Source organism: Octopus bimaculoides, chromosome 3 (genome assembly GCF_046866305.1).
Source record: "Octopus bimaculoides isolate indiv1 chromosome 3, ASM4686630v1, whole genome shotgun sequence".
In the NCBI taxonomy this organism is placed as follows: domain Eukaryota; kingdom Metazoa; phylum Mollusca; class Cephalopoda; order Octopoda; family Octopodidae; genus Octopus; species Octopus bimaculoides.
The window spans coordinates 46498791-46525374 of NC_142930.1; the positions used below are offsets into that span (position 1 = coordinate 46498791).

Sequence of the window (26584 nt, forward strand, 5' to 3'; positions counted from 1 at the left end):
CTGGACATTATGATGTTTGTATTCAATCTCTAACTCCCAGTTTATGTTTGACATCTGATCCGAAGGCTGTTTTATTAAACTTGTCTTGTTTTTCTCTTCTTCATGTAAATCCAGTAAGAAACAAACGATAGTATCCTTCCCGGAAACTAGATACAGCCTCCATTGCACAACATCTCGTAAACTTTCGTAAGCCTTCACGTAAGTTCTCGTTCTTCAATTCTTCAAATTCAACATTGGAAATCCTTATTTTCTACAGGCTTTAACCCTTTTATTAACATCCGAGGTGGGGTGGGGTGGGGGTGTTCATTAATTTTTTTATATAAATAAACTGCAAAATAAGAGATGTGAGAAGACAGGATTCAATTTTATTTCAAGTCGCACATGCTAAATTTACTGGTGTTGTTTTTGTGTGTTTTGACAGTTCTCCACACTTCCCTGAGTATAATGTTAATCGAGATAACGAGAGAACCTCCACTCCAGTCGTTCTCAATTAGTGCACCGCAATTCGCTTCTGCATTATAAGTAGTATTTACGTAAAGTGCGGAATTTTTTAAAAAATATAGTTTCGGGCTTATTAAAATATATGCTATTCATAAGTTCAGTTATTTGAAACTCCGGAATCAATAATTTTCAGAGTTTTTTTTTTTCTTATTTTTCATTTGAATACATCTTTTGAAGCTTCCGACGTCAAGTAAATCAGAAAATTTTTCATTTGAAGTCCTTTATACCACGACGTCAAAAACATTAAAAACTACTATTCTACATAATAGCAGACAAATCTCTTTAAAAAAAAATTAACGCAATAGTCATTCAAGATAAACGAATAGACGGGATGTCCATGGTTGGAATACCTTCGATAATACGTCTGGTCACTCAGGTTTCTAACATGTGGCTGAATAACAGCCTGGTGTTATTTTAAACCTATAACATGTCCCAAGGATCAGCTACAACTCGTTAGCTTGGCATGATTCCTTTAAGCAAACGACTAGCCACGTGTGTGTGATACATTGTTCGAGATAGCAATTCTTATAGACGTATAGGGCTTTAAAAAAAAAAACACAGAAATATATCAGTAGCAGACGAAAATTGTCTCACAGCGGTGGTAGCATTGATTGCTAAATATATATATTTCTGCTTCGTATCTACTGGCATCCGCATACTAAGACAAAATCCCGAGTGTGATACACTAACTTATTTTAAACTAATACTCTTTCTGTCCACTCCTGACGAACTTTAATTCAGCCTACAGGTTAACAACATCAGTGGTTTTTTAATCACTGTTGTACTATATCAGTATGGGCTAATTTTGAAACTACTTTCCAAGTCTAAAGTGGCAAAAATACGTATTTAGCAATGCTACTTCTGCTGCTGGACGGTTTTTGTCTGTTACTGGTATAATTTCTGTGTTAACACTATACATCTACAAGAAACTTATCAGGCTTTCAAGAATGTAAATACTTTAAATATAATACACATATTGTTATTTTGAACTAATACTGCTTTTGTCACTCACCATTAATCCCGACGGGGTTTTTTTTTTCTCTCCAGTTTTTTTCCCCAATCTTTTAGTTGAAGAGTGTAGGCTCAAAGATTTTTCTAGTTTTCCAAAATGTCAAATAAATACGCCTTGCTTCTTGTTCTCTCACCTATCTCGGTCTTTTGAATTTTTTTTTTTTCTGTATATTTGATCAATAAGTATCCGGACTGTTGCCATAATAACAAAGCTAAAGCACACAGAGTGAAGTCGCTTGGCATAGATTGACTTTGAACTTTGCTATGCATGCACACTAAGTTTTAACATTCTAGCTCACTTCTGCCGTTTACAGCAGTGCTTGTAAGGAAGGTGTGTAGCGTGTGATGGTCACATTGACTATGGCAGAGAAAGTTGTCATGGCAATACCTGCTCAGAGGCCTGCACAAAGTTGCAGAAAGTGTATGAACCACATACAGGTGGACGAGTGGTTCAGACATTTCCGAGATGGCTGAAAAAATGTCAATATTGCCGAATGTTCTTGGAAACCCACAACCAGCGTAACTGAGACAAATACCATCGAATCACCATCCATGAGTTATCAGAGGATGTGCAGATTAGTTATGGTTCAGTTCAGTCCATTATCACTGAAGATTTGGGTATGAGACGCATGTCTGCCAAGTTTGTGCCAAAACTGCTTTAGCTTCATTACTGTGGCAACAGTCCAGAATGTCAATGTGAATACCCGTCAGAGTGTAAGTATCTTGAGAGAAAAGCTGAACATTAGAAGCATCAGTTGTGGTGTGCAAGAGAGACGATTGCGCTGGTATGGACATGTGGTGAGAGTGGATGAGGATAGCTGCGTGAAAAAGTGCCACACCCTGACAGTTGAGGGAACCCGTGGAAGAGGTAGGCCCAGGAAGACCTGGGCTGAGGTGGTGAGGCAAGACCTTCGTACATTGCGCCTCACCGAGGCGATGACTACTGACTGAGACCTTTGGAAATGTGCTGTGCGTGAGAAGACTCGGCAAGCCAAGTAAGATCGTTGCCAGTGCCCCTGGACTGGTTCTTGTGCGGGTGGCATATGATATGCACCAATTTGAGCGTGGCCGTTGCCAGTACCGCCTGACTGGCTCTCGTAGGATTTTCGAGCGAGATCGTTACCAGTGCCCCTGGACTGGCTTGTGCGGGTGGCACATAAAAGACACCATTTCGAGCGTGGCCGTTTTCGTGCGGGTGACACGTAAAAGCACCCACTACACTCTCTGAGTGGTTGGCGTTAGGAAGGGCATCCAGCTGTAGAAACTCTGCCAAATTAGACTGGAGCCTGGTGTTGCCATCCGGTTTCACCAGTCCTCAGTCAAATCGTCCAACCCATGCTAGCATGGAAAGCAGACGTTAAACGATGATGATGATGATGATGATGATATATATATATATCATGAACTCTCTTGACAACATATGAAGGTTCTGCAAATTTCTTGCTGAACAACCACACAGTTGATTCGCTTATAGTGTTTGTCTTCACATAAGCTCACTCCCTCCATCAAATTGACATTATCTGTGCAGGTGCATGATATGCCACATGTCAGATGACACAATGATCACAGAGCAATGTGAAATGAAATGTTTTGCTCAAGAACACAATGCAATACCTAGTCTAAGAATCAAAACCTCGACTTCACAATCATGAGTGCACCACCCTAACCATTAAGCCATGCACCCTCACAATGTATGTGTGTGTATAGATAGGTAGCAAATAGCTACTAAATTTCTAAGCTAGGATTTAAAACCAAATCCAAATTTTTCTACAAGTCATCGGCCTATTGTTCTCACCTATGGCACTAAGAGATTTATGAGAATAAGCTGACTTCTTGATCTTCCATGAGTCATACAGAGGAAAAATCCTGAATTTAGTGTGACTTAATTTAGTTATGAATGATACAAATACACAGCCAAAAGCCAGTTCCTTCTCATCAGAGAGCATCTATCTTTCTTTCTTTTGTCCAGCTCCAATGGAGAAGCAACACCTTTATACAAGGAACAACACAAACCTTACTGTTTCTATCAGCATTGATTTCATTACCCTGTCTCTCTCTCTAATAGTTACTCATGAATGAATCTACTATTTATACAATGGACAGTGAAACTAAAGCTAAAGCACACAGTCACTCATTTTGTTTACTGCAACAACAAACAAGTTGTGTATACAAACAACTTGAAGCAGTTGTATTTTTCATATTGTACTAACCATCATAATAATTATATGACTAAAATGTCCTTCTTAACAAGCAATTAATATTGTTCTTCTTCATTCATTTATTCAATGCTTTGATACATATTATTGTTACACAGTCATTTCAAGAACTGCATGCCTTCATTACATATATATATATATGTGTGTGTGTGTATGTATATATATATATATCATCATCATCATCATCATCGTTTAACGTCCGCTTTCCATGCTAGCATGGGTTGGACGATTTGACTGAGGACTGGTGCAACCGGATGGCTACACCAGGCTCCAATCTAATTTGGCAGAGTTTCTACAGCTGGATGCCCTTCCTAACGCCAACCACTCAGAGAGTGTAGTGGGTGCTTTTACGTGTCACCCGCACGAAAACGGCCACGCTCGAAATGGTGTCTTTTATGTGCCACCCGCACAAGAGCCAGTCCAGGGGCACTGGCAACGATCTCACTTGGCTTGCTGGGTCTTCTCACGCACAGCACATTTCCAAAGGTCTCGGTCAGTAGTCATCACCTCGGTGAGGCCCAATGTTCGAAGGTCTTGCCTCACCACCTCAGCCCAGGTCTTCCTGGGCCTACCTCTTCCACGGGTTCCCTCAACTGTTAGGGAGTGGCACTTTTTCACGCAGCTATCCTCATTCATTCATATATATATATATATATATATATATATATATATATATATATATATATATATATATATATATATATATATATATATATATATATATATATATATATATATATATATATATATATATATATATATATATATATATATATATATATATATATATATATATATATATATATATATATATATATATATATATATATATATAGGCGTAGGAGTGGCTGTGTGGTAAGTAGCTAGCTTACCAACCACATGGTCCCGGGTTCAGTCCCACTGCGCGACATCTTGGGCAAGTGCCTTCTACAATAGCCTCGGGCCGACCAAAGCCTTGTCAGTGGATTTGGTAGACGGAAACTGAAAGAAGCCCGTCGTATATATGTATGTATGTGTGTGTGTATGTTTGTATGTGTGTGTTTGTCCCCCCAACATCGCTTGACAACCGATGCTGGTGTGTTTATGTCCCCGTAACTTAGCGGTTCAGCAAAAGAGATCGATAGAATAAATACTAGGCTTCTAAAGAATAAGTCCTGGGGTCGATTTGCTCGACTAAAAGGCGGTGCTCCAGCATGGCCACAGTCAAAAGACTGAAACAAGTAAAAGAGTAAAAGTGTATATATATATATATATATATATATATATATATATATATGGGTGTTCGGACAACATTTGACAGTTTGTATAAAAAGGAAAGAAAACATAGTATCCTATCCAAAATTTAAATTATTTTAAAAATGAAAATATATCTACTAGATTATGGATAGGAGATAATATTTCGCTGAAAGTATCTGCCCTCAGTTTCCACTATGGCCTCAAGGCAGCTTTAGAACTCAGAACATGTATTCCTGGGATCTTTGAACACCTCCTTGATCTTGGCCTTGATGTTGCTGGTAGAGTGGTAGAATCTTTCTCAACCACTACCCACATATAGGACAACCCAATCTCTATGATCATCTTCTTCCAGACACGTGGCCTCCTAGCTCACCAGACCAATCCACTGCACGATTATGTATAGCACATAATTGAGATTAGTTAAGGAGAAAGACGAAGAATGAAAGAAAAAGGAGAGAGAAAAAGAGGGTAAAGCAAAGAGTGAAAGAGAAAGAGCGAGAGTGTTGTGTATTAAGTCTAAAAAATTGTGCATAAAGTATGTAAAGTGTATATATAAAGTGCATTAAGTAATCATTGTATTCCAGTTTCCTTCACTTTTCAATGATTAGCAGATGAGCAACTATCTTTTGATACAGACACAACACAGGTTATGCTTTCAGGTCTTTTGGATAAAGTTTTCAGAAATAACCATAAGTTTACCAGTAATTCTGTGAAATATTCATGCCTTCCACTTGTTCTATATTATTGTTTATATTACTGTTGCTGTTGGTGTTCATGCCCATAACACACACATGCATACCTTCGGGGCCAGGTTTATAGGGGTGTGGAGGGGGCAATTGCCCCAGGCATCTATTAAGACTGGAAGACCCCTGCTATGAAGGGCATGTAGCACTACAGGGATGCCTCCACATTCCAGTAATTAGGCATGAAGAGGCTCTCTTTCAATATATAAAGATATCTTGACTTAACTTAATAAAATGTAATGGGTCCTCTTTTATGATAAATAACCATAGATTTTGCCACTGAGAATTGTTGCTGCTTTTGGGACAACAACAGAGAAATGGAAAACTCCTGAAAAGGTATGTATGTACACATGTACGTACGTATGTATGTGTGTGCCTAAGTATGAATGTGTAAATGTTACAGATAAAGAGATTGAGAGAAAAAAGTTATTGTCTCTCCTTCTTTCAATGCATCATTGAGTAACGACCTTGGCTTGACCGATAACAGTTAAAGGCACACACACACATTTCTGCTTCCAAACTTATTTCAATGAAGCATTGAGAACTGGTCTTATTTTATGAAACAAGTAAAGAAATGTTCCAAAATTTATATTTTGAATTTAGTTTTTATTATAAAATTACATTTCTCAACAGCTAAAAGCTTTCATGTTTGGTTTTAGTATTATTGCATATATATTCAAATGTTTTTCATTAAATCAAACTTTTTTTCTTTCTTATTTTTTTCCTATATTTTTCGTCTTTCTGGCAAACACTTGAAATTTGTATATGGAAGTGGGGCAAAATTGGTAACTGAGTCAAAATAAATCATTTCTGATTTCTTTTCTTATTTTCTTCCTACCTGTTTGAAACCATTAAATTGCAATTATTGCATCCCCATTTTGTACCATTGCATCATCTTTGGGAGTAAAAATTGGTTAGTATAGCTTACCTAGTTGTTGTTGAAGTTGAGAGTTTGAAACATAGGTGACTGGTAATTTTTTTTTCAAGAAATTTTTCAAGAAATTTGACCAGATTGTAATTGAGGTTGCTAATAAAATATCTGGAAAATTTTTGGTCTTTAACCATCAGTATTCTTTTCTCTGTTTGATTCCACATCAATTTTTTTCCAAATTAATATCTAATTTGATAATCTTCAAGTTTAAAAAAAAAAAAAAATCTAAATTGGGGCAAAATGAGTAATGATTAATTTTAGTAATTACTTCTCTTTAACTGCATGGTGCATAAATATATATGGAAGAAAGCTACTCCAGCAGATCATGAAGAAGCTATAGATAATATTTTAAGTTGAGTTTTTAGATTTTGTTGGGTTTCATTAATTTCATATCAAATGCTATTTTTTACATCGTTTTATGTTTATTTTAACTTGAAAAGGTTTATATATATATTTTTTAATTGCTATTTTTATGTTTCAGGTTCTGTACGTGACTGTTTAATCATGCCACATACAAAAGAAGCAAGAGAACTGTCCGAATTTCAAAGAGGCTGTATTGCGGGTCAATCTGAAGGTGGACTTGGCGTAAAATTGCAGAAAACCTTGGGATCCCGTTTTCAGTTAATAGAATAATTGTGCAATGCACCAGAGAGGAGATGGAGCCCACATCACCTTGCACAGGTTTACCGGGGCCCTTTGCTTTGTTAAGAGAAGTATGCAGGATAATCCTTGTTGCAAGGCCTCTGACATAGCAGAACAAGTTGATGTCAGTTCCAGAACAGCTGTCAGATATCTCCACAAACTTGGTTACTATGGTAGAGCAACAAGAAGGAAGTCACTTCTTCGACCAGCCAATATCAAGTGGAGAAAAGTTTGGGCCAGTGAGATGGTGGAGAGACCACTAGCATTTTGGGACACTGTCATATTCTCTGATGAGCCCAGATTTGCTGTATTTTCTGACAGTGGTTAAGTGTGGGTCTGAAGACTCTGTGATCAAGAATTTGATGTGAAAAGATTGCAGCCAACAATGAAACACAATGGATAGTCTGTGATGGTCTGGGGAGCAATTTGGAGCAATGGTCTATCAGAGCTGGTAGAGTGTGAGGGAAGTATAAACTCATATAAATACATATGTCCATATTGCAGAAGGGTGGACTTAGCGTAAAATTGCAGAAAACCTTGTGATCCTGCTTTCAGTTAATACAGTAATTGTGCAATGCACCAGAGAGGGGAAGGAGTCCACATCAGCTTGCATATGTGTCCATACTCCAGAGGTGAAATGATTAAAGAAGGCTCTCTATTTATGGAAGATGGGGCTCCTTGTCACAGAGTTTAAAAGATTGGTTGGAAGAGAATGGCATTAAAAAGCTTCCATGGCCAAGCCAGTCACTAGATACGAACCCTATTGAACACCTCTGGGGCATAATGGACAGGACACTTCATAAAAAGAACAAGAAAGCGTCTTCAAAGCCAGATCTTTTGAGATTACTGCATGAAAATTGGCAAGAAATTCCTCATGAGAATATTTGTCATCTGATCATTAGCATGCCCAATAGGGTCCTTGCATTAAAATAATTAATATTCACATTATAATAATTAATAAACAACTTGAATGTATAATTTCAAATTTAAATAAATTCTAATGACGTGTCTGTTTACTTATCAATCCCTAGCCTCCTCAGAGCCCACCATATCACACAGTGGGTACTCTAGCAAATGCTTTCTTTAGATCAACAAATGCCATGTATATTGGTTTATTCTTAGTTAAGTATTTCTCTCGGTTTGTATATATATATATATATATATATATATATAAGTTCCACAAGCTTAGAAAGATAAGAAGAGTAAAGGAGGGGTTACAGTGAAAATTATAATCACAAGGAAAGAGACAAGGAAGAAGAATGATGGAATAGCTAAAGGGGAATAATTTATTATTAGACGTTAGTTAATGGTACAAGAAAAAAATTGGCTATAAAACTAAGTTACAAAAAATGGGTATGGAAGCTAGATTGAAAGAAGGAACGACTTCCTTTTGTATCACACCGTAAAAGTTTTTGAAAAATATTAGACATGGTGGAAAATTGATTTCCTACTGTGTCTTATAATAATAATGGTGAGGAAGTCATAAAAATTAAGAATTTCTATTAAAAAAAACTTCATTTCTGTATTATGTGTATTCATGTCCCAATTTGCCTAACGTTTAGGCCTGAGTTGTCTAACTATATGAAATTTGCCAAACCTTGGGCCGTGAATATACATAATACAGAAATTAAGTTTTTTTTAATTGAAATTCTTAATTTTTATGACTTTCTCATCATCGTTATTATTATAAGACATGGTATGAAATCAATTTTCCACCATGTCTAATTTAAATATAAAAAACTTTTATGGTGGTGGAAGGTACAAAAGGAAGTTTTTCCTGAAAGAAGCCTAGTATATAACAAAACAAAAAAATTAAGAGTGAGAGAGATGTGGTTAGGTCAGTTGATTTCAGAGATACTAAGCAGACCAACGATGTTCATTATTTATTGAATAAAATATTTGGGGAACTTGGGGGTATAGAACTTCCACTAAAACTGTTAGAATTACTATTTGTGACTCCTTTTTTCTTTAAACTGGCATTGTCATTGGAAATCTGTACCCACCATTTGCCTATATGAATAATTTTTCAACCACAGTTATCTCCCTTGTGACTAAAACATGGCCGTTACACCAGTTCACGTCACGAAAGAAGTAATAAAACGGTTATCTAAAATAAACCTACGTCCCGTGAAAAGGATTGCATTCACTTTTAATCCATTCGTCGGCGATTCCACTTCGCTGAGGTATGTATAGCTTTTGCAGCCTTAACTGAAATTATAACTAAAATAATGTTGGTGTTTTCTATGTGTTCGTTATATATTCTTCACATAAAAAGTGAGAAAGAAAAACACTAAGTACACCTTAACATACACTTGATGAAAAATACTTGTTGACCAGTGTAATAATAATAATAATAAATTATTTTTCGAAACTCAAAATGTTGATTTTTTTTGTTTATCTGAGGAAGACAGTCGCACCAGTTTTATATTCGAAGCGATCCTTCATATTACGTTCATCAACCCCCACCCCCCAAAGAGGGGAAAAACAGAAATCTATAATTAACATGAAGTTGTATCTGCACCGACAAATTTCGGTCAATATAAAGATCCTCACCCGGGAACAAAAAAAAAAAAAAAATTAACCAGCCTGTGGGGTGTTAACAAGTATGTGGAAAACGAATATGAAAAAAAAAAAAAATGCGCGCTGACGTTCTTGTGATGTTCTTGTCTGTCAGTTGCCCGATTATCCCATAAACACAACAGTATTTTGTGAAACCTAACTGCATTCCCCTTAATGTAATCTATGACTTTTAAATCTCCACATATTTTCCATGAGTATCTTTCATGGGCAATAGCATGAAGATGACCGGAGAGCTTCAAATTACCATTAAAGGTACAGCTTTTAAACTTTGTTTTGAAGAGTCAATAAACAAATGCCGCTCTGCAGGATCATGGTTTTGTGATAAACATTCGAAAAGTCCATCGATGTTACTGCTGAAAATAAGTTATACTAACACCGTGCTCTAGTAGATACTTCTTCAGTCTTGGTGCCAACAGTTCTGCTTTATCTTTTGTAAGAGATATGTCTCTGACAAGGTCATTCAGTTCAGCTTGGGAAAATTTCTGAGGTTCAAAGCTATCGTCATCAGCCACATAATCTTCCTCAGTGACAGTCTGCATCATCATCTGATGTTTCAATACCATCATCTGGTGGAACTGGAAATGGCAGACTTTCATTGTGAGGCACAGTCTCATTGCAGAATCCAAATTGGAATTACAATTTTGTGTTTATTCTTCATAGAAAATCCTGTGACATTTACTTTAGCAAAAATAACAGTCATTAAAATGGCCTTTCGGCTCCCTCCATATCATTGGAATGGCAAAAGGCATGGACTTCTTATTGAACCAGTCACATAATTATTTGAGCCAGCTGAGCAGATAAAATGCGGTACCCATAACTTGTCCTGATCTCCAAGAGGACAGTCAGAGTATAGCTTATAAATCTTCTTGATCTCTGGTGTTATTGTATGTTTTTGAGCTTTCACAATAGATTGTCCACAGACATAACAAAACACATCAGGACGATTTCTACACTGTCTTGACATCATTAACACTATAAAACAAGTAAGAAAATAGATACAAATGGTTATACTTATATTGAATTTGAGATGATGAAATATTTCATCAGACCAATTCTGACTGGACAATTTCAGGTGTTGAAATACCTATTTCATCAGACAAAACTTGATTGGTTAATTTAAGATGATGAAATATTGCATCTGAACTATGCAGCAATGGATAAGTAGTTTATTTTAAAGGTATATTTCCATGTTGTAACTGAAATACATGCATACACATCATTAATTGGAATTTTTATATAATGCAAGAGCTAAAACCAAATAACTTTCTCATCTTGAAAACTGTACATGATGTCAAAAAACTAATTGTATATTTGAAATCAGCATTGAAAACTACACTAAGTACACCTTGACATACACTTGATGAAAAATACTTGTTGACCAGTGTAATAATAATAATGGTATTAATAGTTTTATTAATTGCTATTTGATATATAATCAATTGCCTGTTATCCATCACCATGTGGTGAACACAATCAGTTTTCCTCAGTGATGGTAGTTGGGTCATCTTCAAGATTTTCAGTACCCCTCCTAAATTCAGCTGCTCACATTTGCACTGTTGGTAAATCTGGAGTATCATCCCCTAATGTAGCAACCATATCAGCATGAATATCCTTAGGGGCTAAGCCCTTATTCTGCAGGTATTGATAGCACCATGATGCTAAATTTTGTTCATTTTCAAGAGAAGTCACTACTTGTTACTTTAGAAGTTTTCTTTGAACAGCCAGATGTCAGTTTACCTGGAAAGAAATAATGCAGACTTAACTTCACCTTTGTATAATGAATTGAGCATTATTTTTTGTATTTAATTATTAATATCCAGTTTTGATAGGCAGTTTAGTTTGCTTATCCATAGGACACATTACTTTGGTTATCACTAAAAAATTATTTCAACAGTTCTTGCATACCTGGTTTAGATAACCTTAGACGAGAAAACATGCATTTGATGAAGCAGCATTTTAAAAATAGAAATTTTCTGTTTCTTTATACACAAATATAACTTTACACTGAAGAACTAGTAAGTTCATTATTTTATCATGGTATTCTTTTTCTATTCCAGGGAATGTTTGTTTCACTTGAACAGTAGAAAAATTCTTGGTACAAATCCCAAGGTGACCATGAAGGTTGATGTGAAATCTAATCTGTGTGATCCAGTCATGGAAATAAACTTCAGTAAGTTGGAAGTATACACACACACACACACACACACACACACACATATGAGAGAGAGATAGAGGGTGATACAATATACATGCACACACCCTGAGTGAAACTTGAAAGCTTCAAAAGTTATGGAAGTACTTACATGAAAATCTGTTGAAGTTTTTATTACTAACTTAATCTGTCAATCCTACTTATTTGAAAATTGATTACATCCAACAGGCATATGCATTGGGAGCTATATTTCCTTGCACCTATCCTGTATCTCCATCTACATTTGTACCAATGTATCAGTGTATTCCATTGCTTTTATTTTATAGTTGCTGTGACTGACATATAGATACTAGTGTGTCTAAAGTTCTAACTTGTATATCAGTTGCTTAGATTTCTACCATCTCTATTCCTACTATTTGACATTTTTAGATTTCAAGCTACTGAGTTTCCTATGCCTCTTGCTACAAGATAATTATTTCATGTCTGTTGTGTTAATTTGAAGGCATTTTGACTCAAACTCATTTTTCAAAGTTTCAAGCTATTTTTACAGTTCTTCAACAGATTCTTTATTGGGGAAAAAGGTCATTAGTTGAAAATTTCCGGTCTAGAATACTTATGGTTGTCTCAATGACCAGAATGAATAGAAGACTGAAAACAAAACTCTAGTGAATAACTCATTGCTATCCTGAATTATTCACCTTCAATCTTGATGTAACCAGAATCACTGATTATTCATCATCACCTAGTCATTATTACCCGCAACAAAATTGATTTAATCTCAATTTTTCAATTTAGGATGGCATGAAAAAATATCAACATTTTTCTTCCTTTTCCTCTATATTTTTGGTGTATTTTTTTCCAGATGATGATACTATTACACTTTACAAGACTAACAATTTGACTTCACTTGAGATTATTGATAATCTCCTACAATATTTGAACTCTAAAGACATTGTGGAAGAAAACATTGTTCTCACAAAAAAAGGAAAGAAACAGCATTGATGTATTGAACAGTAGGTTATTTTTGTGAAATACAGTGGTGCTAGATCAGCTTCTGGATTATGTAACTAATCATTAATCTAATCTACAAGCAACAGTGATAATGTTATTGGTGAAGACGCTGGAATATACTAAAACTTCATCTTAGAATTAATTTACAACAAATACAAGTATTGTTTTACAGTATTAGAACAATTAAAAACAATTTGATGCTTTTGATTCTTGTTTTTTTTATTTTACAAAATATAACACTAAAAGTATTATAGCATACACTATATGTTTTTATTGTTAGAGACAGTCCTATTTTACTACTTGAAATGTGTTTATTGATTGTCTCTGGAAAGTTATCCAGTTTCACTAATGGTGAAGAATCAGTGGAAACAGGAAGTGAAACGTTTCTAGAGTGTTACAGTAAATGTCATAAAGAGGGCTTTGCAAGTGTATCCTTTCTCTACCCCCAAAGCAATTTATAAGTTATTTCCAGGATATTGACATCAATAACATATCTCTTACATTTATGAATGACGGTAACAATTACCCAGTAGGAAAAAAAGACACAGAGGTACTACTTAATTTTTCATTAACAATATAATACTGCAATCTAAATCTTAATGACTTTTAACTATGTTTTGATGTTCGGGGGTTTTAGTCTTCAGTTATGTTGTGTATTGAACTCCTAATCAATATACAACCAAATACTGTACATTTGTTTAAATAATTAAGAATTGCCAATTACATGGTATGCATGAGTTTTATGTGAACTTGTCCATTTTTTTCTATATATTGCAATTAAAATAAATGGACACACACAGTTGATTCCATCGCTACAGGATTACAGTTAATGTTGTTAATCCTTCTAATATGTTCTGCTGTTGGTTGTGCTTCCGCTACGGTGAGATAGAAATTCACAGTTTACAGCTATTTGATCCTTGTTCCTATATCCGTGCTTATGAAATAAGCAAATAACATAACTTGACAATGGCGTTGCTGATAGAGTAAGGTAAATTTCTTGGTAACAGTTGATTGAAAATGTCTCAACCTGGCTCATCGCATTCCAAGCAAAAGCTTACGTGGATGAATTAAAGGATAACCTACAAGATAATGACCAAAATCCCATGGCTATGAAATTCATTTCTTTGAAGCATTAAAAATTATCCTGAAGAATATTATGAAAATGACTTACAATGACCTAAAAAATTTGATTCTAAATCATTTTGTTCCTTCAAAGAAACTGATATTAGCCAAAAGAGCAAAATTCTTCTCCACTTTTCAAAAACCCAATGAGTCAGTTTCTTAATTTATTTCAAATCTGAGACACACCAGTGAATATTGCAATTTTGAAAGTCTGAAAATGTCAGTGAGTGAAAAACTCATATTGTCTCAGTTGGTTGTCAGTCTAAGAAGCAGTGAGGAAAGAAAGAAAGTTCTTCAAGTTAATGAAGTTAACAAACTCAGTTTAGAAGCAACAGTACAATTTTTACAACATTCTTAGCAAATGTCTGAATTTTGCAATGACAATTAGCCCAAGCTGGTTGTGCTTCTGCTACAGCAAGATAGAAATTTGCATCTTCAAATGTCTAGTTCTGGAGAATTTATAGGATATTACCTACAAATGGATGAATTTGATTATCAGTATGACAACTTCAAATATGGTTAATACTGCATTTGCTTCTGGGATGATTGTTACTGTTGTTATATCAACATCCTACACTGCATCCAAAAAATCCACTTGACTGACTGGCATAAAGTTGCATACCAATAGCACGTCAACCAGTAGCTTAGTGCCCTACACTAATCACTTTTTCCAGTTCTTTTTTTCAGTGTTAAACCACTGCCTGTGTTTGTCCTGTAGTTATTTAAACTGGATATCAATTAGGTCAATCTTTACCAGTTTCAGCAATCCTGTGAAGGTCATGGGTGCAGCTGTTCACTCTTGACAAAAGCATAAAAAATGAAACACTGTTTTTGCAGAACTGAGATCCTCTTCAACTATGACAAAATATGAATGACTAATACCTCAGGCAGTAGGATGGTACTTACACCTTAAATTACATATATTTTATGCTCAGTAATAGTGAATAATAATAAAATTGTAATATTTTATAGTTAAAGATAGATTAGAAAACTTCAAATAATTTTTCTGATAAATAAAATGCTATATTAACTACAATATTTGCACACAAATACAATTCCATAAAAATAAAATTACAATTTTTAAAAAATTGGTAAAATAAAACAGAAGAAGCGAAATAGTTTGAATAGTGTATGTGTATATGCATGAATTGATATATTTACATACGTGCTTGAATATATATATGTATCTATATACATATATATGTGTGTATATGTAGTTCACAGAGGAGATCCAGAGATTCTCTGTATAGAAGACATAATGTTGCTCAAACGATTCAAACTTAGATTCCAATGTCTTTACAGGGGTTCATTCCACAAGTTAAAGGAAGGCTATAAGAAGGATCAAATTGAGTGGGTATAGAGGCAATCATGCGGATAAACAAATTAGATACATCAAATTAAATATATCAAATAGGCTTTGGTCGGCCCGAGGCTATAGTAGAAAACACTTGCCCAAGGTGCCACGCAGTGGGATTGAACCCAGAACCATGTGGCTGGTCAGCAAGCTACTTACCACACAGCCACTCATTGGGTGTAACCAAAGGGTAGAATTCAGGGTCCATATCAGTTATGTTGATGTGGCTGCATGTATGTTATCACAAAAGTTCATACAGAGATGAAAGAATAAATACAAGATCTATACATTTACTGCATAAAAATATTTTTTATTCTTCTTTCGATGATAATACATGAAATCAAATTATAGAAGCTAGTTAGTTGAAGTAATTTTATGCAAGAGAGTTCAGAGATAGGAAATGTAGAACAACAGAGCAGTGGTGACTTTCAGTCAGTATCGGCTATAGGGCATAGAGAAATAGACATACATAGCAATGACATGAATGGCTCCAAGTCTAATCGACTAAGAAGTGAAAAGCTTGGTTAACAAGCTGTTTTTATTAAGGGTATGCTAGACATTCTAGAAACTTCCAAGAGAAATGCCAAGCTTGAATAATTAAGAATTACATTTTGTGATGATGATGCTTCAAGAAACTCAGAAAAGGGGGGTTACTCTTTGATCTTTCATGCAAGGGAGATCATTCAACTATTTACCTGCCGCTACACCCTCCTTGAAATTCAGACAGTTCCAAGGCTTCTTTTGTAAATGGCATGATGAAACAGTCACATATAGAATCTGAAACATAAAAATGTCAGTTAATAAAAAATATAAGCCATTACAAGTTAGAATAAACATAAAATGATGTTTTATGGGGTGTCTTTTTACTTCTGTCATGTCTGTGTATATAGATGCATATGTATATATATATATATCCTGCAAGACTGTTGTTGCTGGTGGCAGATACATATGGAAGAATTGACCACTTCAATCTGGGACACAACTAAATCAAAAGTGGCCTTTATAACCAAAAAGGGAAAGGAATGGGCTGGAGCAAAGAAGATAATTGAATGTGAATTTGTGGCAGGAGAGAACCTCCATGGACTCAAAAGATTATTGGGAAGTAGCTGCAGATGTCAGTGAGTAGCACAAGAAGTACCCAGAGTTCATCACCAAGAATGGTTTGTGACCAAACATCATCTTATGGTTTGAACGGGGTACCAAAGTGATTCTCATTGAATTGCTAGTACCATACAGGAGCTACATCAAAGAGCAGCACGTCTTTAAGATGAGCAAATATGGTGAGCTGTGAAATCAGTTGAAGTTGGATCACAAGGAATTGTGGTTGCTTCAACCTGCTGGCTACTCGGACGATTGGGTATCAAAGGCCACAGAAGAACTGCCGCAATCAAATGTTTCTCTGATGTTGCTGAAAAGAGCTGGGCCAAGTTATAGATTACCTTGGTTATTTATAGGAAATATAAAGAAGAGATCTGGTTTCTTCTTGTGGTCAGCATGGCCTAGTGGTCTGAAATACAAACCTGGGAACACAAAATCACAAAAAGAATGACTTAGGTTCAAATCTTGTTAGAGACAGGTTTTGGAAAGCAGCAGGAGTTATGACCTGGGTGGGCCCAGTTCCCATAGAGTGTCAGGAATGAGGTCTGAAGAACTTGGAGGGATGTTCTTCCTCTGAAGATGTCTCCTGCTGTTCACTTGCCTTGCGGTGAGTTTCTGATATTTATTTATATATGCATATGTATATTATATATATGTGTGTGTGTATATACAGATGCATATGTATATATGTATGTGTGTATAGAGATTCATATGTATATGTGTGTGTGTGCATATGTAGAAGTATATGTATATATATACATATTTGTATATATATGAATACATATGTGCATATATATATGTATATGTGTATGTAAATATATATATTTATATATATATATACAGGCATACCTCACCCTACATCATTAATTGGTTCAAGGAGACACAACTTACGTCAAATTAATTTATTGCTAGGTTAGGCCAAATTTAATTGTCTCTAGGCTAAACCAATAACCATTCCCAGTTCTGTACTTTATTTATGAATGCATTTTCAATAATACATGTTTAATAAAAACCTATTTTAAGCTTACAGACAAATAATTTTTATTTTTTAATACAGTACAGTAAAAAAAAAAGGTAATCTAAATTTACGAATACAATTTGACGGTGTTTACTGTACATCGTGGACACTTTATTTATGAATGCGTTTTGCAATAAGACATGGTAAAATAAAAGCCTTTTTTAAGCTCAAAAAACAAATTCAGTAATTATTATTATTCCGCAATAGTAACAAAACAAAATTATTTTATATTTACCAATACATACATACAATTTGGCGATTTCATGATTTCATTCACTAAGCTGCACTACTTTATTGATGTGTATCTTAACATGTACTGTACATATTTTAATATGATTTTATATTCCTTTTTCTCTTATTCATTCTACAGTAACATGATTTTATGTGCTTTTAACGGTTTTCTAGTGATTTTACGATTCCAATACTTGTGGTGGACAGACGTAAATTTGAGTAAAATAACTTCACTTGATTTTTATTTTCCCATATGTTATTTTTGAAAACCGACGTATAATTGAGAATGACTTAAACTGAAATGACTTAAGCCAAGGTATACTTGTATGTATATATATATCATCATCACAAGGGCCAGTCCAGCGGTACTGGCAACAGCCACACTCAAATGGTGTTTTTCATGTGCCACCTACACAGGAGTCAGTTCAATGTTTTGTTCACATGCCACCAGCACAAGTGCTAGTAAGGCGAAGCTGGTAACGATTGTGCTCAAATGGTGCTTTTTACATGCCACCGGCATGGAAGTGAGACCACTGCTCTGGCAGTGATCCTGCTCGGATGGTGCTGCTAGCACTCCACTGGCACAGGTGCCAGTCATTGAATTTCGCTCAGTTTCGATCTCACTTGCCCCAACAGGTCTTCGCAAGCTGAGTTTAGTGTCCAATGAAGGAAGGTGGGCATGGGTGCCTGTCATCGAATTTGGTTAAATTTCGATTTCGATTTCATTTGCTTCAACAGGTCTTCACAAGCAGAGTTTCGTGTCCAATGAAGGAAAGGCATGCATAAGTGAGCTGGCTACATCCCTGGCAGAGGCCTCGGATCATAGTCTCACTTGGCTTGCCGGGTCTTCTCAAGCACTGCATATTTCCAAAGGTCTCAGTCACTAGTCATTGCCTCGGCGAGGCCTAATGTTTGAAGGTCATGCTTCACCACTTCATCCCAGGTCTTCCTGGGCCTACCTCTTCCACAGGTTCTCTCAACCGCTAGAGTGTGGCACTTTTTCACACAGCTATCCTCATCCATTCTCGCCACATGACCATACCAGCGCAATCGTCTCTCTTGCACACCACAACTGATGCTTCTTAGGTTCAACTTTTCTCTCAAAGTACTTACACTCTGTTGAGTATGCACACTGACATTACACATCCACCGGAGCATACTGGCTTCATTCCTTGCGAGCTTACGCATGCCCTCAGCAGTCACGGCCCATGTTTCACTGCCATGTAGCATGGCTGTTCGTACACATGCGTCATACAGTTTGCCTTTTACTCTGAGCGAGAGGCCCTTTGTCACCAGTGATTAAACAACCATCTAACAGATAATAAATATCCAATAGACTACTGGATGTACAGCTATGTATTTATATCCAAATGCTTACTGTTGTAAGGCAATAGCACAATTGAATAATAGGTATGAGTGGAGGTAAACAAAAGTTTACCCAGAATTTATAAGGCAAAGAAGAAAATGGAGAAGATAATTAGTTGACAAACATCAATTAGATCTATTTATTAATTACAATTAATAAACAAAATTAACAAAATTTATTTCATGTAAACATGTTTGGGGAAATCAATACATAACTATATCAATGAAGAAATAATTTGGGTATAAATTAAGTGTGCTGTTATTTATTAACAAAAATTCTCATCATAATACCCCTATGATGAGTAGGGTAAGACCAATGCCAATCCTACAACTTAATTGGTCTGCTAATATTTGAAAACAATAGCGTTGTTTGGATCCGTTAAATCTGTCAGCATATTCAAGGAATGAATTGTCTAAGAGTCTTTAAATACTAAGAGTAGTAATAAATAATATGTGTGATTAGGAATATGTTATTCTGTTATGAATTCATCTGAGATAGATTTCTAATTGAAAAATAATTGTCTCAACAAGAAAAGAAAAAATGAAAAATATGAATGAAAAATTTTCACTATTACAGAATATAGCTAAAGGGAAGTAAACGTGTAGTATATTATTATATTAAAATATGAAGACCTATATGTTTATACCCAACAAGCACAGATATAATTTACCCATATATTCACATACATACACATAGATACACACCTATATACATACATACACACATAAATATGACACGTAAAAGCACCCACTACACTCTCTGAGTGGTTGGCGTTAGGAAGGGCATCCAGCTGTAGAAACTCTGCCAAATTAGATTGGAGCCTGGTGTAGCCATCCGGTTGCACCAGTCCTCAGTCAAATCGTCCAACCCATGCTAGCATGGAAAGCGGACGTTAAACGATGATGATGATAAGATAAAATAAACTAAAAGAACATGTTCACATATATACATATACACACTCACACCCATAACACATTCACACACACACACACACACATATAAGTATATATAAATATATATATATATATATATATATATATATATATATATATATATATACATACAACATATATGTATACACACATACATACATGTATACATACACATATACACATACATACACATATACATGTATAAATACTGATGGAATTAAATACATACACAAATAAATATCCACACTCATATATATATATATATATACACATGCCTACAAATATACATAAATAAGTTTACACGCACATGAAAATACCCATATGTATAAATGAATCTAAATATCATTACTCATGAATACACGAATAGACACTTACAAAAAGGGGTTCAGTTAATTGGGTAGCAATATCCTAAGAAGGATTTGTAGAATTAATAAAAATAAATTAGGCACTAAATTAAGGTTAAGGTTAATTGCAATGATAGAGAGAAACAGAGAGGATAGAGGTAGAGATTAATGGAAAATAATGAACATATGTAGTATTATAAATGTATAAAGTTATAAAGTTAATTGCAATTATAATAAAAAGTATTCAGGTTAGAATAGAGATGAAATGAAAGGAATGTAATTTTTTGTTGGGTAGTTTGTCATAAGAGGTATATGAATACACCTACATGTATAAGTATTAATAAGTATATGAATCAACATTCACAGATAAATGTTTAGAAATATATGGAGTAATACCCTCGGGAGGACCGGTATAAAAATATATATATAAAATAATATATACAGTATATAGAATAGGTTACTTTCTATAGGGGAAATTGAAATTTTGAAAATGCGATTTTTGAAAAAAATTTTTCAGAACCGGATCTTCCATAACAGAAAACGTGGGATTCCGTAAAAAAAAAAAAAAAAAAAAATCAATATATATTCATTTTACCGAAAGTTATGACGGAAAAATGGGATCTTTTGAATTTTCCGAAAGTCCTCTCCCCACCCCAGGGTCGTTAGCGTAAACTTGTTTTTTTTATATTCGTTTTCTACATACTTGTTAACACCCAGCAGGCTGGTTTATTTTATTTATTTATTTTTTTGTTCACGGATGATACTGACCCCCACCCCGACTTTGGATGATCATAACTTTCAGAAAAATGGATATTTTTTAATGAAATTTTCTTCGAATATGTGTTATATCATGTAGATTCCGATTATACAAAATGTTTTGGGAAAAGTGTTTTAGGAGGGAGTGGGGTGTGGAATTTCGGAAAATTCACCGGAGTCCACTTCAATTCGTCTTAACTTTCAAGAAAATCGATATTTTTAAATGAAATCCTCTACAAATATACCACGGACTATGTAGATTCTGAGAACGTAAGAATTTTGGGGGAAAACAATTGAGGGTTATTTTTGAGACTGTTCCCTACTCGGGTGTTTCGGAACAAGTCGTCCATATTTGTTTCGTTTTGTGCGTTTGTGCATCCGTAAATTTCTACTGAAGCAACAAACAGGCAATGAAGGCAAATGAAGCACCCCCAAAAGAAAACTCGTTATGCTAAAAATAACAGCTAAAGGTCTGGTACACTGAAATACGTTATTAAGACGACTTATCTTTTGCATACGATTTTTTTCACTTTGAGTAAATTCTCAGGTAAACGTTTCTGATAGAAAGGCAAAAGACATCAGAAGCAAAAATAAGGAATATACACGCACAGTTAAATATAGAAGTGTAAAGTATAATTTGTTAACAATCTCTATAATAAACATGATGTTGAATGGAATAATTTCCCGTTTGAACTTTTTTAATTATGCGTGCGTGCGTGTGTGCGTGGTAGAAATCTACGGATGCACAAACGCACAAAACGGAGAAAATTAAACAAATATGGACTTGTTCCGAAACACCCTCGAGTGGGGAACGGTCCTCAAAAATAGCCCTCATTTGTTTTTCCCCCAAAATTCCTATGTCCGCGGAATCTACATAGTCCGAGGTATATTTGTAGAGGATTTCATTTAAAAATATTCATTTTCTTGAAAGTTAAGACGAATTGAAGTGGACTCCAGTGAATTTTCCGAAATTCCCCACCCCACCTCACCCACTCCTAAAACACTCAGCCGCCAAAAACAAAATGTGCATATTCGGAATCTACATGATATAACACATATTCGTAGAAAATTTCATTAAAAAATATTCCTTTTTCTGAAAGTTACGAATATCCAAAGTCAGCGGGGGCAGAAATCTGTAGTTATGTTGCATTAGAAGGTAGCAATTGTTTTTAGACGGGGTCACCAATTGTAACGGTATGGTTAAGGTGGAATCAGTGGTCACTAGTGTAACTGTTTATATTATGATAGTTGTAACGATATGCAACGGCTCTTGTCGCATCAGAAGGAAGTAGTTATTCCTAGTCAGGGTTATAAATTGTTATCGATGTATGTGACAACTGTTCATGCGAAGGCTGCAATCCTTTAGCTCGGGGTCACCAATTGTAACGAGATGTGTTATAGGCGTTGTTTGCCATTTTGTAAGATAAAAGAACAGTGATCAATGTTGTAAAGAAATATTTATTTACCGTTACTTAATATAATGTCATACATCAACAGGCAGGTATAATATAATTGAAAGAGCATGCGAGGTTAAGAAAGTTAATTTCGGCCGGTATGTGCGTACACGTTCTCGTAGTAGTAATCCACAGTAGAGATAGAATACAGACAAGAAATTGAGCTAGTGAAAATTATAGAGTCGAGCTAAGTTGTGTCTTATAGTTGCTGATTGTTTCCCTTCTTTCTCCCTCTGGCCGTTTGTCTTTAGTGGCTGCCTGCTTGTGGCCATGACTCTAGTTGTCTCGGTTCACTAACTGATTTTGCTGATTTCTTTTCTTCTACCCCCATCCCGCCTTTGCCAATTTCAAATTTTCCAATGCTGTACCTTATTTTTCATTTATATAAAATGATAGAGAGGAGGATGTTATAGTTCTTTGAGAAATGCCAGTTGTAATTTTTGCAGTGCTTGAACACTTTAATACTGACATGAGGATGCATTCTATTATTGAGAAAGTATCTTATTTCAGTTGATAACTTTCCTTGACTGTTGATATTTCATATTTAACTGAAGTAGTATATTTAGAAGGTTGATTATCACGGCCGGTCAGAGAGTGACCATTGATTTCACACCTATGAAGCGCTTAGCTGTGAATGTGACTTGTCAGACTCAGTTTGAGTTTCACAAGTTGCCTATACTACAAAACGATTTATAGGTGCGAAACCAACGGACAAGGACAGCTGTGTGAAGTGTATATGGATAGCTACGTAAAGAAGTGCCAATCTCTAACTGTGATGGGAACCTGTGGAAAAAGCAGACCCAAGAAGACATGAGATGAGGTGGTGAAGCATGCTCTTGAGATATTGAGTCTCACAGAGGCAATGACAAGTGATCAAGACCAGTGCTGGTGACACATAAAAGGCACCTGTGCAGGTGATATATAAGAGGCACACGTGCTGGTGACATGTAAAAGGCACCCACTACACTCTTGACATGGTTGGCATTAGGAAGAGCATTCAACCGTAGAAACCAAGCCAAATCAGACTGGAGCTTGGTACAACTCTCTGGCTTACCATTCCCAGTCGAACTGTCTAAGCCATGCCAGCATGGAAAACAGATGCTGAATGATGACAAACGTGATAATGATATATATATATATATATATATATATATATATATACCCAAAAGAAACTAGAATTTTATAATATCATTTTCTTCACTTAGATTTACATGTTTATACTTTTACCGCCTTTTAAATATTCTGTTTGAAGCAATGCATCGGTCCAGACGTATTTTCCACTGTTCGAAGCAGTCCTGGAACTCTTGTAAAGTGATGCCTTTTAACGCCTCCATCGTTTTTTTCCCTTCACTTCTTCCACGTCTGCAAAACGTTTTCCTTTAAAGACTTTTTTTCATTTGGGGGAACTGTAAGAACGACCGTGCGAACCAAAAGGAGAAATGTTAACGAATGGAAAACAGGCTCCTTTTTTTAACGCGTCACACGGTCGACACAAAAATATAAATGAACATATGTTATAATACTATAACATAGAGAACTTAGAAGTTTGCCAGGAAGAACAAGATAGAAACGCAACCGATAAAGATGAATAACAGTAAGATTTATTGGAGCATTAAATTGTATGTCTGTGTGTGAGTGTGAATGCGACATAATAAAACACAATATAAGACTGGCTGTCATGTAAACAAAAAAGTGTGTATACAAATGTATGTATGTGTATGTAAGAGTTACAGAGTATAGATAAGAGTCAGTAACACGGATAATAATATAAGATACCAGTTCTTAGTTTAGGGTACACAGTAGTAAGTGTCTGTATATAAGAGGTTAAGGTTAAGGCAAAGCGGTCACTCGTCGTGATGTTGGGGCTTCTATGCCGGGCCGGATTCTTGAATACAGATGTTCTTCGCAGGCTGAATTCTGGTTGTTATTTCGTGGTGAGGCGATTCACACAAACAGGGTTGAGAAGAGAAGCTGCGGTGGCTGTTTGGTAGCTTGTGTACGTGTAGAAGTCATGTTGATGCTGGTAGTCGTAGTTGAACGAGGCTGTTGATGTCGTCGCTGGAACTGCTGGCTGATTGGTGTTATACTGGCTGGCTGTGTTACGTGTGTGGTCTACGACCAGATCTGTGAGGATTTGATCCGCGACGACTTGCCGCGGATAATTTAGGCTATTTATAGGAAAATAGGGGCTCCAGAGAGCATTAGAAAAACACTCTATCACGTAACCTTATTAGTGGTTACGGTTGGTCGGTTTGCGTTCTGGGGTGAACGGACTGGAGATAATTTACCCGCGCAAAGAATAGTCAGTCAGGTGATGACACAGCAGGCGGGAATAAGGTGTTTTCTGCTACACTCGCATTTGTTTGTATATAATGGTGATAGAGGTAGTTTCACTACAGAACAAAAAGTGTTGCAGTGAGCAAGATCAGGTGAATAGAGAAGGTGGGTAAGTGGGGCCATGCCATTTTTAGTAAAAAAAAACAAACAAAAAAAAACTGACTCACACTGTGTGCAGGTGCATTGTTGTGACGAAACCACCACTCTCTACTTTGTCACAGGTCGGGGCATTTTCGTCTCACCGTATCTCGCAAATGCTTCAGAACTGTAATGTAAAATGTCTGGTTAACAGTTTGATCAGGAGGAACAAATTTTATGTAGACAATTCCTTTCGGATCAATGAAACAAATCAGCATCATCTGACATTGGACTTCACTTCACGCGCTTTTTTGGGGCGTGGTGACATTAAATGCTTCCATTGACCTGATTGCTGCTTCGTTTCCAGGTTGTAGCTGTAGCATCACCTTTCGTCACCAGTGATGACCTTTGAATAAAGGTCTGGATCAACTTCCAACTTTCTTTCAGTTCACGACACGCATTCAGTCACGAGTGCTTTTGATCTTCCTTGAGCAAACAAGGCCCAAATTTTGCTGCAACTCTTTTCATTTGCAATTCCTCATTCAAATTTCATTGGCAGGAGCTCCAGGACACACCAGTCTTATCAACAAGTTTGTCAATTGTTCGGCGACAGCTCTCCAAGATCAATTTATGAATTTCCATGATGTTTTCATTCATTCAGGAGGCTGATGTTGACCCTTCAAGCGACAAGTGACTCTTCCTAAAGCAAGAAAAGCACTCGAAAGCTTGTGTTTTTCTCATGGCAGTGTCCCTGTAAGCTGCTTGAAGCATGACAACTTTTTCAGCTACCATTTTCCCCAGCAGAAAACAGAAATTTCATGGAAGCACACTGTTCCTTCATTTCAGCTATCACAAAAATCGACAAACAGGAGAGAAGCACTGCAACACAAAGACACGACAAGTGACAGTGCAACCTCAACCGCTGCCACCGGTCAGCAAACTTATGTTTGATGGTCTCATCAAGTGGCTTCTAGCGGCGGAAGCCTGAACTACAATGGGCTAGTCCCACAGAGAACGTTTCCGGTTACTTTTAGGTACGCCCTCATGTATATGAATTGTCAGTAGTTCACATATCCGAAAAAGAAGCACACTCTAATGCATTAAAGCAGTAATCTACTTTTTTAGGAAGTTAAAAGTTATGGCTGGTCATAGAGTGACCATTAGTGTTGCACCTATTTTATAGGCTGTATATGCCGCCATTTGAGTCTGACAAGTCACCTATACTGCTAAGTGCTTAATAGGTGTGAAACCAATGGTCACTTTATGACTGACCAATAACTTTTAACTTCTCAAAACATATATATAGGTATGTTGATGCAAACAGGAAAAATAGAACTCAAATATGAGTATATGTATATTCTTATTAATATAACGTTGACCACTAAAGTGGACATTTAATGTGCTAGAAATAGACCACATCTTGTGTCTACTAAGACCTAAATTGTTCTCAAAACGAAATTCAGCGGAATAC

The 26584-nt window shown here is 35.9% G+C and overlaps 2 protein-coding genes and 1 long non-coding RNA gene across 4 annotated transcripts in view; 1 reads left to right on the forward strand and 2 right to left on the reverse strand.

The window, feature by feature from the left end:
* LOC106870147 (serine/threonine-protein kinase 3) overlaps positions 1-142 on the reverse strand; it is a 36984-nt gene extending 36842 nt beyond the window's left edge. Inside the window, exon 1 of the mRNA XM_014916148.3 lies at positions 1-142. Coding sequence (XP_014771634.1) covers positions 1-8 — 8 coding nt within the window. The 5' untranslated portion in view covers positions 9-142.
* LOC106870149 (uncharacterized) lies at positions 62-13228 on the forward strand. Its single transcript, XM_014916150.3, has 4 exons — positions 62-198; positions 7120-9463; positions 11918-12030; positions 12875-13228. The coding sequence occupies exons 2-4, from the start codon at positions 9339-9341 to the stop codon at positions 13012-13014; spliced, it is 378 nt and encodes a 125-aa protein (XP_014771636.1). The 5' UTR covers positions 62-198; positions 7120-9338; the 3' UTR covers positions 13015-13228.
* LOC106870151 (uncharacterized) lies at positions 11015-26085 on the reverse strand. 2 transcript variants are annotated; one of them, XR_016241020.1, is made up of 3 exons: positions 25203-26085; positions 16195-16276; positions 11015-11597 (listed from the first exon to the last, which is right to left on the reverse strand). It is a non-coding gene; the product is annotated as an uncharacterized LOC106870151 (long non-coding RNA). The 2 variants fall into 2 exon arrangements; XR_001409491.3 differs by lacking the exon at positions 25203-26085 and adding an exon at positions 22711-22849 and having other exon boundaries at positions 11461-11597.
* Between the last annotated feature and the right edge of the window lie 499 nt (positions 26086-26584).

Excerpts from the sequence above, each read along its gene's own strand:
- LOC106870149 (XM_014916150.3), top strand. The coding sequence starts at position 9,339 with ATGGCCGTTACACCAGTTCACGTCACGAAAGAAGTAATAAAACGGTTA. Across the intron at positions 9,464-11,917 it reads GGCGATTCCACTTCGCTGAG|GGAATGTTTGTTTCACTTGA; the intron begins GTATGTATAGCT and ends TTTCTATTCCAG. Across the intron at positions 12,031-12,874 it reads AGTCATGGAAATAAACTTCA|ATGATGATACTATTACACTT; the intron begins GTAAGTTGGAAG and ends ATTTTTTTCCAG.